Source organism: Leptonotus elevatus, chromosome 15 (genome assembly GCF_054856555.1).
Source record: "Leptonotus elevatus isolate MCC_2025b chromosome 15, RoL_Lele_1.0, whole genome shotgun sequence".
Lineage (NCBI taxonomy): Eukaryota > Metazoa > Chordata > Actinopteri > Syngnathiformes > Syngnathidae > Leptonotus > Leptonotus elevatus.
The window spans coordinates 697911-712360 of record NC_141253.1 but is presented as its reverse complement, the minus strand read 5'-3'; the positions used below and the strand labels follow the sequence as shown (position 1 = coordinate 712360).

Here is a 14450-nt window from a genome sequence, read left to right as displayed (position 1 = left end):
TGTTGCATTGCTTTCATCTCATTGTTTTATTTCGAAACGATTACAACCTGTCCCACGAACGAGTGAGTGACCATCTCTTATGACGTATTAAGTGTTTGGTGAGACTGAACGTGCACTTTTGAATGAAGTGATTTGCCCGCACCAGGATCAATAATTGAAATGTAGATCTTAAAATAAAATGCACAGAAAAATAAAAAACACCACAATGAGAAATAAAAACAATAAAACAAATCTACGAGTAAATGTATATCAAGGCTATGCTTTTTAAATTTACTTATTTATTTTTATAGGTAGAGAAATATGGAAAATAATTTAGTCACGACAAAACATTGAGGCGTCTTTACGCATCATTGTGCGCTAGATTGGCAAAAAGGTGAGTAATTTCATAAAACATTGTAACGTAACAAAAATGCATTTGCACTAATGCAGCCAAATACAGGATGAGTTTGTCTCTAAACCAACACCTGCAACCAATACAAACATCCCAGCCTATCCCAGCTGGCTTCGGGCAGTAGGCGGGGTACACCCTCAACTGGTTGCCAGCCAATCGCAGGGCAATAGGTTTAAACATTGTATTTAAAAAAGAACATTAAAAATAAAAATATATCGCTAGGAAAAAAATGGGTTAGGGTTAGGTTTAATAGTGTCATTAATTTAATTTTTTTATTTTATTTTGCCACCTAAAAGATGTACTTTGTATGTAATTTTTTGCTGCAAAACGAAGTCTTTCATTTGCTCATCTGAATCGCTGGTTATGACGGTTATGGGTTTAACGCAAAGGGGGCGCTGAGATTCGACGGTGGCAACCGGTGTTTAGATTCAACGCACCCCCAATGATGCAACATTTGAACTGTGTCTTTTTGTTCTAATGGTGTTGAAATGTACCCTGTCTTACATTCTGCTCGAATTCAAGGAACGAATGAGGACCTGAACGTTGTGTTTTGTTCGTGGAGCATGACAAACGTGTTCCAACATTTTGCACATTTAGGTCCACTTGGAAAACATACAATAACTTCTTTAGCGCATGCGCAGAGAGACCTCAAGAGAGTTCAATTTTCTCATGCCGTTGGCCCGATGTGTCGACTGTCGAGGAGTCGTTCGTTCTACGCAAAGGGGCGGCGCAACACAGTTAAGCGGCCGCACCAGGGGGAAAAAAAATACAACGTACCCTTTAGTTGTCGCAGGTTTGGTGACGTCCAACAATCGACTTGTTCTGAAGTCTCCGGGACAGGCCTGAAAAGGCTTTTTATGTAGTACTTGCTTACACTTTTTTGTCGATGCCGTGATTTCGGCACGCGTTTTGGTCGGATATGAGCCGATAAACGTCTTTTCCCAGTGACTGGAGGGGGAAACAGTCGCGAAGGTTCGCCACCTAGCTGCTGGAAAGCTACTGCTAGCTGCCAAGTGGGGAAGGAAGTGAGGAGCGGAAAAAATGACATCTCGGAGGTAAGCACTTCCCTGGAAAACAACGTCGGTCGCTGGCGTGAGCCCACCTATCTTAACTTTCAAGCCCTCCGAGCAGTTTTCGAGCCAACATGTCGCGAATCTGCCTCGAAGTGTCGCCGACGTTTGCGGGGGGGAGCCGCTACTAGCTCACCGCAAAACGTTAGCCCACACCGGTGACTTCATGTTTACTATTTCCCCCTCGCATTGTAAACAATCAATGCAATAAAAACAACCAAGGCTTCCTTAATGCTTAGCAACGTTCATGTTCGCTTCTCCCAACTCCGAGGAAGGCTCGTGATGTCAGTGTTATGTGGCAACATAAACCACAGAGCAACTATGAGCGGCTTTATGTGCAAGAAGAAAAGCGCCCTTCAACGAGGCAAGCTGCAAAACGACTTGGCATATATAAACGGTGCCAGTGTAATACTGACCTCTCATAATAGCCCATCTATGTGAATGGCAGCGTCAAATAGGCCTGATTAAAGTCAGTATACAAACGACACGATACAATAATTATCACGATATTGTGGGGAGATTGGTGAGATTTAAAAAAAAGAAAAAAAAGCTCACAATACTGTAGAAAAACTCAAGATAATGTAAAAAAAAATAGCCATTGGAAAAAAACACAATATTGCGGTTTTGTACATAACAGCAAAAACAAAGAAATAGGCTTGGCCAGTCATTTTTTTATTTTAAATGTCTCGTCTATACAATGCGAATTACCTGAGGTCACAATTCTAGATGTAGTTCAAATAGTGCAGGTAACATTAACCTCGATGTACTTAAACAACATAAAATCACATCGCAAAAACACTTAAAGGGACTGCAACATGAAAAATCAACTTTTTGTAGCTTTTAGCCATGTTCAAATGCTAATTCCTCACCAAAAACATGACCAAAGTTGTGTTTTCTTCCTTTGGCCCCTGTATGAGAAATTCGAGGTTATTCTGCTCTCCAAGCACCCCAGCCCCTCCCAACCCGAGTTGGCACGGTTTGACGTCATTGCGTGCGGCCCCACCCCCGCACCGCCTCTGCGGACTAAACGCACGCCCACTTTCTTTGAGACCTCCCTCCATGGGATATTGACAAAAGTAGCCTTCATCAATAAACATTCTGTCCAGATGAATTCAAAGCAATCAATTATCCTTCACGTTTGCGATGCCAAAGTGCAATGACAAGTGACCGTCTTAAAATCCCAGAAAGGGTTCCGGCTGGCACTTGCGTAAACGACAAGTACAACTTCTTGCGCTGCTGTGCATGACTGCACGAATGGCGTCGTGGTTAGCACGCTCCCTCTTCTCCGCTCCTCCTCCACTACGATTTCTTGCGGCAAGGAGCGTTTTGTTTCAAATGTTTATGGAAGAATTGAACCTCAATCCAATTTCCACATGTAAAGAAGACACGGTTGTACTGCAACGGCTGGTTGGTCTTGCAGCAGAGGGGCGCGGCAACCACACGAGGAGAGGCGGGGTTTTACTCAAACGGGCGTTTTGCTTCCGCATTGGAAAAGTAGCCAGCAAAATACCTAATATTTCATAAAAAAAAAATACATTGCGATTGTGTCAAAGGTAAGATTTCATCATTATAAGCCTAACTGTGGACGGGCTTAAAATACATGATGTAGTCCCTTTAATATTGAGGCGCTTGCTAATGCCCACACACATTGTGAATTGAGTTTCACTTCATCTGGCCATAGGTGGCCAAAACATGCCTAATTCAAATTGAACGGATCTATTAAACTAACCATCAGAGGGTGCCCGGGATCTGCACAAATGCAATACAATTTCTCACTGATATTGTGGCAGTATCGCAATATCACGATATTGCTATTATCGTTACTCTCCTGCTGATAACACACTTGTTGTTTTTCTTGACAGGTGGTTCCACCCTAACATCACGGGTGTAGAGGCGGAGAACCTGCTGCTGACTCGCGGCGTGGATGGCAGCTTTCTGGCAAGACCCAGCAAGAGTAACCCTGGAGACTTCACCCTGTCAGTGCGGTGAGTGAGGATCTCGCACGCAACTTTGACGCCGTAGGTTTATTGTGTTAGCGATGCGTAACTAACGCGGTCACTTTAGCAGTCGATTTTAAAAATGGTGAAAGCATTTTTGTACATGAGCACGCAAGCAAACGAAACAGACATTAAAATGTAACGCAATTGCCTTCCTCTTGAATGTGAGCAAGCCCAGGTTTTGCTTCTCTGCTATAAATAGGTTGCATTCTGTCTAAAATAACCCAAAAAGCTAAAAATAGGTTGTTAGCTTATTAGTAGACGCAAGACTGCCATTTCAAGTCTGCAAAATACAAATACCAAAAAGTTACATTTCCCCTAATATCATTAGCCTAAATTGCATCATTCTCGACTTATAATGTCGACAAACAATACTAATATACTTGATACACGTTTTATTTGTTCTTGTGGGTTTTTTTTGTTTTGTTTTCTGGAAATGACATAAGCATTTATGCTATTAGGCTAACCCAGTCGAGGGAGATCTGGATGACTTTGATCATATGCCAGTGTTTCCCACAGACTTGAAATCTACTTGGGTGGGTGGCCTCCGGCGGCGGGTTAGTCGGGAGGCGGGTTAGACGGGAGGCGGGTTAGACGGGAGGCGGGTTAGTCGGGAGGCGGGTTAGACGGGAGGCGGGTTAGACGGGAGGCGGGTTAGACGGGAGGCGGGTTAGACGGGAGGTGTCTCAGTCCTGTTACTACGTCTCCTTTAGCCTCACGATCCACAAGTGAGTGACGGCTAACGTTACATGCGGCATATCCTGTCGCAACACTTTTTTTAAATTAATTTTTTTAATCTATGTTTAATACATTTTCTTGAAAACGTCTTAAGTGGTGGCTAATTTACTCGGGTGGCCCCACCCACACACCCACACTGATATACGTTAGCGTTTGTTGTTTTGGCTGCCGAGTCGCTCATCCGCGTCTCTGCTGATCTCGAGGTCATGCTAACGACTAACGACAAGTCATATTTGAATCTGCAAGTTCTCCTTTTTTAAATTTTTTTTACCCGTTTTCTCAGATGACAGTGCGTGACGGCGACAGTGACTCAGCAGCAGTTTCAGCAGAAAAAAAAAGAAGAAGAAGACAAAATGCTTCACGTTAACGTTTGAAATGAATGCAGCTTCGGGTCACTGTTTTTATTTACCAAGCCAATTTAAAAGCCAGATTGTGTGACGTTGCAGCTGAGATTTGAAATCACACTTTTGTATCACGAGTTTCAAACGCGTTTCGTTCACTGGGCGCTCGGTCATAATTGTCAAACCACTCAAATACAATCACGTGGCGTGTCGTGCTTTTGTTGATTTATCACAAAGGACCGAGTACCCGGTCGGTATCGGTGCTCGCCCACCCCTGACCAAATGCGCTCCCCACCCAGGCGGAACGGCGCCGTCACCCACATCAAGATCCAGAACACGGGCGACTACTACGACCTGTACGGCGGCGAGAAGTTCGCCACGCTGGCCGAGCTGGTGCAGTACTACATGGAGCACCACGGCCAGCTCAAGGAGAAGAACGGCGACGTCATCGAGCTCAAGTATCCGCTCAATTGTGCCGACCCGACGTCGGAGAGGTCAGCCCGCCGCGTCGCACGTGTTGATCAACCGCGGTCAAATATTCAAATGTGGAAACGGCAAAAAAAATCTCAACTTCTTAGGTGACTGTCGCCGTGTCATTTTTAAGAATTGTCGCTCAAGGTGCAAGGATCCATCGACAACAAATCGATTAAATTCATTTAAAAAAATCCATAACAATTTCGATAATTGATCGATCGCCTCGAGACGCTGTTTAATTTCAAATTGTCCGAATGCTTGTAATTGCGGTCGTATCGTTAACGAGACGTTTGCAAGCATCGGCTCTAAATGTGCCGCGGCGAGCGCGTAACGGCGCCGTCCTTGCAGGTGGTTCCACGGGCACCTGTCGGGCCGCGAGGCGGAGAAGCTCCTGACGGAGAAAGGCAAGAACGGCAGCTTCCTGGTGCGCGAGAGCCAGAGCCACCCCGGGGACTTCGTGCTGTCGGTGCGCACGGGTGACGACAAGACGGACAGCAGCGACAGCAAGCCCAAAGTCACGCACGTCATGATCCGATGCCAGGTGAGCCTCCGGGACGTCGCGGGTGCGGCCGATCGGCGCCATTGCGTCGCGGGCTCGGGGGATGACGACCCGGGCCGGCCCATATGGATTTTTCAGAAAACCCATGAGTTGGATAGCGCAGGCCGAAACGAGTTACGTTGCTGATTGTCACTGAAGGCATCGCGACTAAGAATGAACACATGCGGAGTTAAGAACTTAACAAAAAGATAAAAGTGGAATCAATGAAAACGTGTTTTAGATTGTCGTTTCTTCAAAATAGCTCATCGAGGGAATGCCAAAAAAAAAAATCAGAGCAAAGAGAGACTATTTGGAAGAGACTAGAATAAAAAATATGTTTTCAATTATTTCATCTTTTGTGTTTGAGTTAACTCCAGATGTGTTCATTCATAGTTTTGATGTCTTCAGTGACAATCAGCAATTGTCATGAAAATAAAGAAAATGCATTGCATGACAAGGTGTGTCCAAAATGTTGTTATCCTTTTTGAAACTTGGATTACTCCAATTTTCTGCTTTTGATAGTTCATTGAAATTTGAACTGTTTTATAGCCATTTTAAAATCTGTCTTGTTGACCGCCCCCCCCAGCACGACCTGAAGTACGACGTGGGCGGCGGCGAGAAGTTTGACTCCCTCACGGACCTGGTGGAGCACTACAAGAAGAACCCCATGGTGGAGACCCTCGGCACCGTGTTGCAGCTCAAGCAGGTCGCTTTTGCCGTCGGGGGAGGAAGCGATGCCGTTTGCGCACTTATTGATTTGCCCCTCTGTCGCTTTCCGCAGCCCCTCAACACCACGCGCATCAACGCCGCTGAAATCGAAAGTCGCGTGCGGGAGTTGAGCAAGCTGGCGGAGGCCACGGACAAAGTCAAGCAAGGCTTTTGGGAGGAGTTTGAGGTGAGGCTTCCGCCCCGTTCCCGTCGCGTATGTCAACATTTTTTGCGCCAATGTCCGACGACGCCCCAAACGGTTTTCGCCTGCGCTGCAGACTTTACAGCAGCAGGAATGCAAGCTGCTGTACAGCCGCAAAGAGGGCCAGAGGGCCGAGAACAAGAACAAGAACCGATACAAGAACATCCTGCCTTGTGAGTCGTCAATTTGCTCGGATGGCGCCCGATTGCCGGCACGTGGGCTATAACGTCCCGACCTTGCTTTTTTTGCTTCCCTGCGCGCAGTCGACCACACGCGGGTGGTCCTGACCGACGGCGACCCCAACGAGGCGGGCTCGGACTACATCAACGCCAACATCATCATGGTCGCAGCCCCCAGCGTGGTAAATGGCCGTCCGTCCTCGCGCCGCGGCTCCCGCCGCCGCCGCCGCCGCGTCAGCGCTGACAGACTTTTTGTGTCCGCTCAGCCCGATCAGGACAACAAGTGCAACAGCGGCAAGCCCAAGAAGTCGTACATCGCCACGCAGGGCTGCCTGCAGAACAGCATCAGCGACTTCTGGAGGATGGTGTTCCAGGAGAACTCGCGGGTCATCGTCATGACCACCAAGGAGGTGGAAAGGGGGAAGGTGAGCCGAGAGCAGCCCGCCTGGGCTTTCGGGAGTTACAACTCTCGCCTCCACCGCCGTTTTCAGCACTTCATTTTCACTTGGACTTTTTCATTTTGACACATTTTTGGCAATTTCGCTTTCCTTTCAATATTCACTTTTCTGTTTACTCTTTTTCTTCCCTTCTTCATTTGAATTTGTACGTTTTTGACTGTCTTCGTTTTAATTTATTTTTGAATTTGTCTAAGTACTCTTATATTCCATTTGATTTTTTTTTTACTAATTCCTTTAAAACTGTATTTGTCTTTTTTTTGTCATTGGGTTTTTTATGAACTATTCTCTGGAAATTTTGACTTTTTAACTCTTGCTTACTGTGACTTTTTACAATTTCCTTAAAATATTTGCTTTTACTGTTTTGTTGGAATTTTTACATGCGTATCAACTCATTTGTTTTTACTTTTTGATTTGTAGTTTCTTTTACAACACTTAAAATTTATAAAAATAAACCATGTTTGATTTATTTTAATGTTTCATCTCCTTCAAATCTGCATTCTTCAAACATGACTTTTTATTTAAATTTTTACTTTTTGGCTTTACAATGAGAATTTAATTTAGATAACTAATTTGTAGTTAAATTTCCTACCACACTAGTTAAAAAAAAAAATACAGTTTCACTCTCAGTTTTTTAAAAACTCTTATTTTGCTGTTTTACATTTATAAGTTTTATTTGAAATGGTAATTTTTAATATTACTAATTTATTTGAAATTAAAATGATTGTTCTGCTTCCTTTTACATTTGTCCATTTTTTTCATGCTTGACAGAGTAAATGCGTGAAGTACTGGCCCGACGTGTCGGCTCTGAAGGAATACGGCGCCATGCGCGTTCGCAACGTCCGAGAGACGGCGGCGCACGACTACATCCTCAGAGAACTCAAACTCTCCAAAGTGGGACAGGTAACTTTTGTGGTTTTTTCTTCTTTGAACCTTTCAAACTGAAAGGCTGTCAATCTTGTTGTTGATTTGTATTTATTTAAAAAAAATTCTGCAGGGCAACACGGAGCGCACGGTTTGGCAGTACCATTTCAGGGCCTGGCCCGACCACGGCGTCCCCACGGACCCCGGCGGCGTTCTGGACTTCTTGGAGGAGGTCAACCTGAAGCAGGAGAGCATCCTGGACGCCGGACCCATCGCCGTCCACTGCAGGTACGTATTTGTGAAGGTAGGGGGCGCCGCCGGGCACGCGCGCGCTAACCCGCTACGCTCGTGTCGGCAGTGCAGGGATCGGACGGACGGGGACCTTCATCGTCATCGACATCCTCATCGACGTCATCAGAGAAAAAGGTGTGTGTGACACGCGTGCGTGTGTGCGTGCGCACGCATGATGTCGGTGTGTGTATGTTCCAGGTGTGGATTGCGACATCGACGTTCCCAAGAGCATCCAGATGGTGCGTTCTCAGCGCTCCGGAATGGTTCAGACGGAAGCTCAGTACCGCTTCATCTACATGGCCGTGCAACACTACATTGAAACGCTGCAGAGGCGCATTGTGGAGGAGCAGGTAACCTCCTCCTCTTCCTCTTACTCCTCCTCCCCCTTCTAGAGAGTTATAAAAACAGCTGTTGTATTGCCCAATTCAACTAAACTTTTTATTTGTAGATCACTTTAAAGAACACCTGCAGCTGTAATTCATAAGCGAATATGAAACAGTTACACCATTTAGATATTTAACTGCATTCTAACAATATGCTAACGTATGCTAATACTAGCACTACACATGATATATAAATACAAGAGTACCGAGGAACAATACTTCACTGATACTTTAGCACATACCGCGGCACTAACTATGACAGATGATACTACTAATCCTCGTATGATTATAATCCTGCAGATAGACACAGGACCGAAAAAGGCAGGTTGTATTCCGTTTGTGCAGTTCTAGCACCCTCTGGTGGTTTAGGTTATTAGTGCCATTAAATTAGAATTTGGATTGTTTTGGCCACTATGGCAGTTGTCACGCCCATGAATCAGTCATACCAGCAAATATTTTTCAACATCTCCATCAAAAACATGACTTTTTGTCTGCGTCAGACTATCACAGCATTAAGAACGACATAGACCAGGATTTGTTGAGCCAAAAGGAGCACATGACAATGTCATGTGACACATGAAATCAAATGGCCAAACCTAGCTTCTTTGTCAGGGCTTTTATTATGTACAAAAAACACAATTACCCACATAAGCCTTTTTTTTCTTCTTTTTTTTTTTTTACAATATCGTGAGTTTTTATTATCGCGCCAACCGCCCTGCAACATCGTGACAATTATATTGTGATATTTAGATATCGCTACATCCCTAATGTATATTATACTAAACCTACTACTATAGTGTAGTGTATGTACTATTTCACACGCCACTTAACAACCGTAATAATATACTAGGGCTGTTGGATTATGAAGAAAATATTAATCACAATTATTTTGGTAATAACTGAAAGAATATTAAGACAAATAAAATTATTTGAAACACTATTATGCAAGTTACTTTTGAATGAAACAAAATTTATTAAATGAGTTATTTTAAAATAAAATAAAAAAGATACAAATGTATAAATTTAAACAACTCAAAATTAGTATTAATAAAAATTGTTTTACAATTATTACGATTTTGTAATTGTGGAGTGTAATAATTGAAATTGTAATTGAATTTCGATTAATTGCACAGCCCAACTACAATAAATACTTCTACACATATATAGTAACTAATTACATCCTTTATACATTCGACAATACATATTATAAATGCAGTTAAAGAAAAAAAACTAATCTAAATCCAAGCCTGACCCGACTGTCGTTTATAGATCTTTTTTTTTTTTTTGCTTTCCAGAAAAGTAAGATCAAAGGTCGCGAGTACACCAACATCAAGTATTCCCTGTCAGACCTCACGGGCGGCGAGCAGAGTCCGCTTCCCCCGTGCACGCCGCTGCCCACGCCCACCTGCACGGAGTAAGTCTGACTTCCGGTACTTGCGCACCTTGCTCCTCCTCCGGCGCTTGCTAAATTGCCGCCTTTCGTGTGTCAGGATGCGTGACGACAACTCCCGCGTGTACGAGAACGTCGGCCTGCTGCAGCAGCAGAAAAGCTTCAGATGAGATCCGCCTCCGTTCCACGTGAGTTTCCCAACAGTGGCACTTTGGGTCGCATGAAGCAGCTCGCCACACGGCCCAACCTTTTGTCCCGTAGGCCCCCTGACGACCCACCGTTACTTCGCCAGCCTCACCGCGCCGCCGACAACGGGACATCGCCGCCACAGTACAACACAAACCGAGAGAGAGAGTGGGGGAAGCTTTTTGGCTCTCCAGTCCAAGCCCAAATCACTGTGATGCTCACGCCGGCCACCGAGCGGCGCCAAATCCCCACCAACCAGTTTGTCTTTCATCAAAGCCCGCCCCCATTTTCTTCTCTTTTTTTATTATTTTTTTTAACGAAAGCAAAACGTTTTGATTGTTTGTAGAGTTAGCAGAGAAATGTTGTGTGCCAAACGTCAGACGTTGTGACGATTGGCTGACGATTGGACACCTGACCTCGCCGCAACTGCCTTGAAGACAAAACCCGCGTCCGCTCACGTCCACCGCCGAATGTCCGTTCACGCGGCGCTTGCGAGCCTCGTCCGATTGGTCGCCCAGTCGCCGAAACGTTTGCTTTTAAGTGCATAATCATACGCCAGTCACAACTTTTTGCCAGCCGTCGGCCTTTGGAGGGAAAATTCCGGAAACCAGTTGCGAATGTTGCCGCAGGTGGTGCTACAAGGACGGAAACATTTGGACGCACGCATTTCAAAGTTTACACAAGGTCAAACCAAGTTCACCTGAACTTTCACCCCAAAGCGCAGCGTCGCAAACTTTGTGAGTGGTGTATGTTGTCTTGTTTGAAATATACGTACTCTGTGACTAAATGCCTTGCGCGTACCGTTGCCTCCGCCGCCATGAGGTTGCCAACGGTGACGAGAAGCCCGATATCGCTTCGCTTAGCTTCGCTTAGCTTAGCTTAGCTTAGCATGCTGCTCAAGAGTCCCTTAACTCCTCTAACCACAAGCTAACACTAACCCCACCAAGGAAATGTGCTATCTTGCAACACTATTGTTCACACTTGAGACACTAAAACGAAAAAAAAACACATCACTTAAAAAAAGAAAAAGATATTTGGTTCCACGGCTTACTGTTGCCCCCTTGAGGAACTTGGTGGTATTACAAGATATTGTTCAGGCAAACGCACACAATTATTATTATTTTCTTATTAATTTCTCTATAACCAACTTGAGGTCCATGTACTAGTACACTCTTTGCTCATACTAGTAGATCAAGTTTGGTATACTAGTGGGACAACTATGTTACTAGTGAGGAAAAACTGCACTACTAGTGACATACAATTCGAGTAATTTAACTTAATGAATGAACTCCTCAGCATAGTCCATAGGTGCCACAATGCCACTGGGTGGTGTTAAAGCACTACTTTTGTCTAAATGAAGCTCAACTCAACTCCAAGTAATTGTTTGGCACCAAGATGCCACAGGATGGCAGCAGAGTGTTATTTTTGCCTTAATGAAGCTTCTCAAGCTTCCTCAAATTACTTCATTGGCGCCAAAGCAATACTTTTAGCACAAACTCAGCAGGCAAAAGGTTTCTTGGCAATGTGTGTTCTTAAATGAGAACCTTTGACCACAAACGGAATTACTGCTTTGGCACAAAAAGTGAGTTTATCAGCAAATAGCGATGGATTTCTTCCAGGGTGGGGGCTGTGAAGGGTTAGGGCAAATATGTGGGCGTTCGCCGCCGTGGTGGGGAAAGAAAAAAGTTGTTCAAGTGCGCAGAATGGGACGGACTTCCGACTTTCACACATCAGGGCCGTTTCCGGTCACTGATGGCCGCGTTCCAACACTAGCACTCTCAGCTCTCTGAAATGCTTGGACAACTGAGACAGACGCAAATACACACGACGGGAACGCGCAAGCATTGGGTTGCGGCCCACACGTCACAAACAGCAACCGGAAACAGCGCTGATGTGTGAAACCCAGAAGTCGGAAGTCCCGCCATTGTGTTCCTAGTGCGAACTGGTACGTGGGTCTAACGCCGGATGTCCTTGAAGGGGTTCAGGTGTGTTGGCGCTAGGCTAGGCTAGGCTAGGCTAGCGAGCGAGCGAGCGCTATCGGTCTTCTCGCCTTCTCGTCATCCGCTCATTTCAAACGTGGCCTGGAGATTTCCTCACTACGCCTTCGCGCCGCGCGGCCGACAAGCAGGAAGCGACCGACGCCGCTCACCGTCGAGCCGCACCCGGTGCGGCTCCGTCCGCATTCACCGTCACCCCACGCGTCAACTCGTGGACGTGCCTTCCGCGCCGTCACGTGACCGCGACCGCAACCGCAACGCTCTTTAACACTCGTCGGTGACTCTGGACGGCGGGGAGAGAAAACAAACAACTAAAGTCTATTTTTGAAGGTGTATATTGTACATGAACAGAACGTACTTACAAAAAAAAAAATAACATATCTACTTGCCAATAAGAAAGTGTATGTATATGCATAGTGTTCTCACTTGACGCGCACACGCACACACGACCAACAAGAGTGTTTATTATAAATATTAAAAAGCAGCAGCAAAAAAAAAAAAAAATGCAGTTAACCACGTTAACGTCCTCACTAAGAATAAATGGCAAGCTCATGCCTCATTTCACGTTTGTGTTTTGGAGTTATTGATTTATTATCTTTTTTTTTTAAATATATCTAAAAGTGGACCAAACTAAATGACTTGGTAAGATTAAAAAAAAAAAGTTACTTGAGTTTACAAGCAAAATTAGACCCATTTTGTTGTTTTGAAAGGCAGATCCTTCAAGGGATATTTGACTCATTTTGCCCTTTTCAGCAATAAGAAGATCAGATTTTGTCGAGATTTAATGCGATAACTTTAAAAATAAATTGTTTCTTACTGTTGACTGAAGATGACGTCACGCATGTGCAGGAAACGGGTTACAACCAATCAAGGCTCGGTTTGCTAGCATCACATGACCAAACCCAGACAACAGCTGAGCTGTGATTGGTCGTTAACGGTTTCCTGAGCACACGTGATGTCATCGTCAGTCAACAGCATGTTTTGAAAAGTATTGTACATGAAAAATAAGGAAGTTAGCAAATGAACCGTAGACAAAATATGAACTTTTTCCTGCTGAAAATGGCGTCCCTTTCAGAAGTCTCCCGAAATGAAGGCGTTATTATGCTTCAAAATGAATCGTCATCCTTCAATCGCTTCAAAATGCCTTTGACAAAATAAACAACACTGTTCTTTGTCATTTGTGTGTTTGCACTTTTCTCGTGACTTTTGCCATCGAGTATAATAAATACACATTTCTTATCCATCACTTCCACGCCATTACAGTCACGTTTTTGTGTTCAACACTATATTAAAAAAATGGACGAAAGACACAATAGATGAAGATGTTGACGAAAGAAAAACGAGGGCGACCAGTCAACGATTGACCACAAGCAGAGCAGACGCGAAGCGTTCAATCGGATTTTGTGGCTAATCCGGTTAGCACTGTGAGAAGGTCTCTCGTAGCCGCCTGCGGCTAGCAAACAATTTCACCTGAACTGGGCTGCTCTCGTTTGTTGTGACGATGTCAATTCGTTTAGTCACAAATCATTCGCTTTCCCACAGACACATTTGAATAATGTCTCCTTTAAATGTTTTCCTTTTTTTTCCCCTGTCTTGTATTTCAGTCAAACCTCCCGGATATATATATATATATATATTTTGTGTTAGATTTGCCAAAGGACGCCACGGCCGAGACGCGACGTGATGCCTTGTGACATGCCCGCAGTACACGCACACGCACGCGCACGCACGCACGTCATTAAGTTGGCATTTAATCGTCATCGGTCACAACCTCGTCTGTCTCTTTTGTGATATTGCGGCCTGTCTCTTTTGGACATCATTCTCTGATAGGGATTTTTATAAAGTGGACATTTTTAGTGCCGGTCTCGTTTCACAATGTACGAATCGTGATTCGAGAGTAGGGAAATCCAGTTTGTGGCTTTATCAACGATACGATATAATACGTGAAATTCCAGAAGTGCTACGATGGCGAGGGTTTCTCCACCATAGCTTATCTCTCTCGGACAAAAGAGTTGAAGGTGACGTTTTGATGTGAAAAGCCGTCGAGGGTTCAGGGACGCCCTTTTGAGCAAATTGAGAATTCAGCAGCTTTGGTGATGGCTTCCATTGATTCGTTGATTGCGTCGCGCCCCGATCAATATGTTGTGATGTCGACGAAACAGCAGTTTTTGTATGTGCACATGCTAGTTCATTATGCTAACGCCAACCTGCTGTCCAGATTGTGATTATTTTGAGTATCGGTAGTT

The 14450-nt window shown here is 44.7% G+C and overlaps 1 protein-coding gene across 2 annotated transcripts; it reads left to right on the top strand.

The window, feature by feature from the left end:
* The first annotated feature begins 1124 nt into the window (after positions 1–1124).
* On the top strand, positions 1125–13450 carry ptpn11a (protein tyrosine phosphatase non-receptor type 11a). 2 transcript variants are annotated; one of them, XM_086096756.1, is made up of 16 exons: positions 1134–1446; positions 3324–3446; positions 4837–5031; positions 5360–5552; positions 6136–6255; positions 6331–6444; positions 6536–6632; positions 6723–6820; positions 6905–7063; positions 7865–7996; positions 8091–8245; positions 8316–8383; positions 8447–8598; positions 9927–10045; positions 10122–10209; positions 10283–13450. In XM_086096756.1, the coding sequence occupies exons 1-15, from the start codon at positions 1433–1435 to the stop codon at positions 10189–10191; spliced, it is 1809 nt and encodes a 602-aa protein (XP_085952882.1). In that variant the 5' UTR covers positions 1134–1432; the 3' UTR covers positions 10192–10209; positions 10283–13450. The 2 variants fall into 2 exon arrangements, with proteins under 2 accessions (XP_085952881.1, XP_085952882.1); XM_086096755.1 differs by having other exon boundaries at positions 1125–1446; positions 6723–7063.
* The last annotated feature ends 1000 nt before the right edge of the window (positions 13451–14450 follow it).

Coding starts and splice junctions, on each gene's coding strand:
- ptpn11a (XM_086096755.1), top strand. Junction 6,633..6,722: donor ATACAAGAACATCCTGCCTT/GTGAGTCGTCAA, acceptor CCCTGCGCGCAG/TCGACCACACGCGGGTGGTC. Junction 8,599..9,926: donor GGCGCATTGTGGAGGAGCAG/GTAACCTCCTCC, acceptor TTTGCTTTCCAG/AAAAGTAAGATCAAAGGTCG.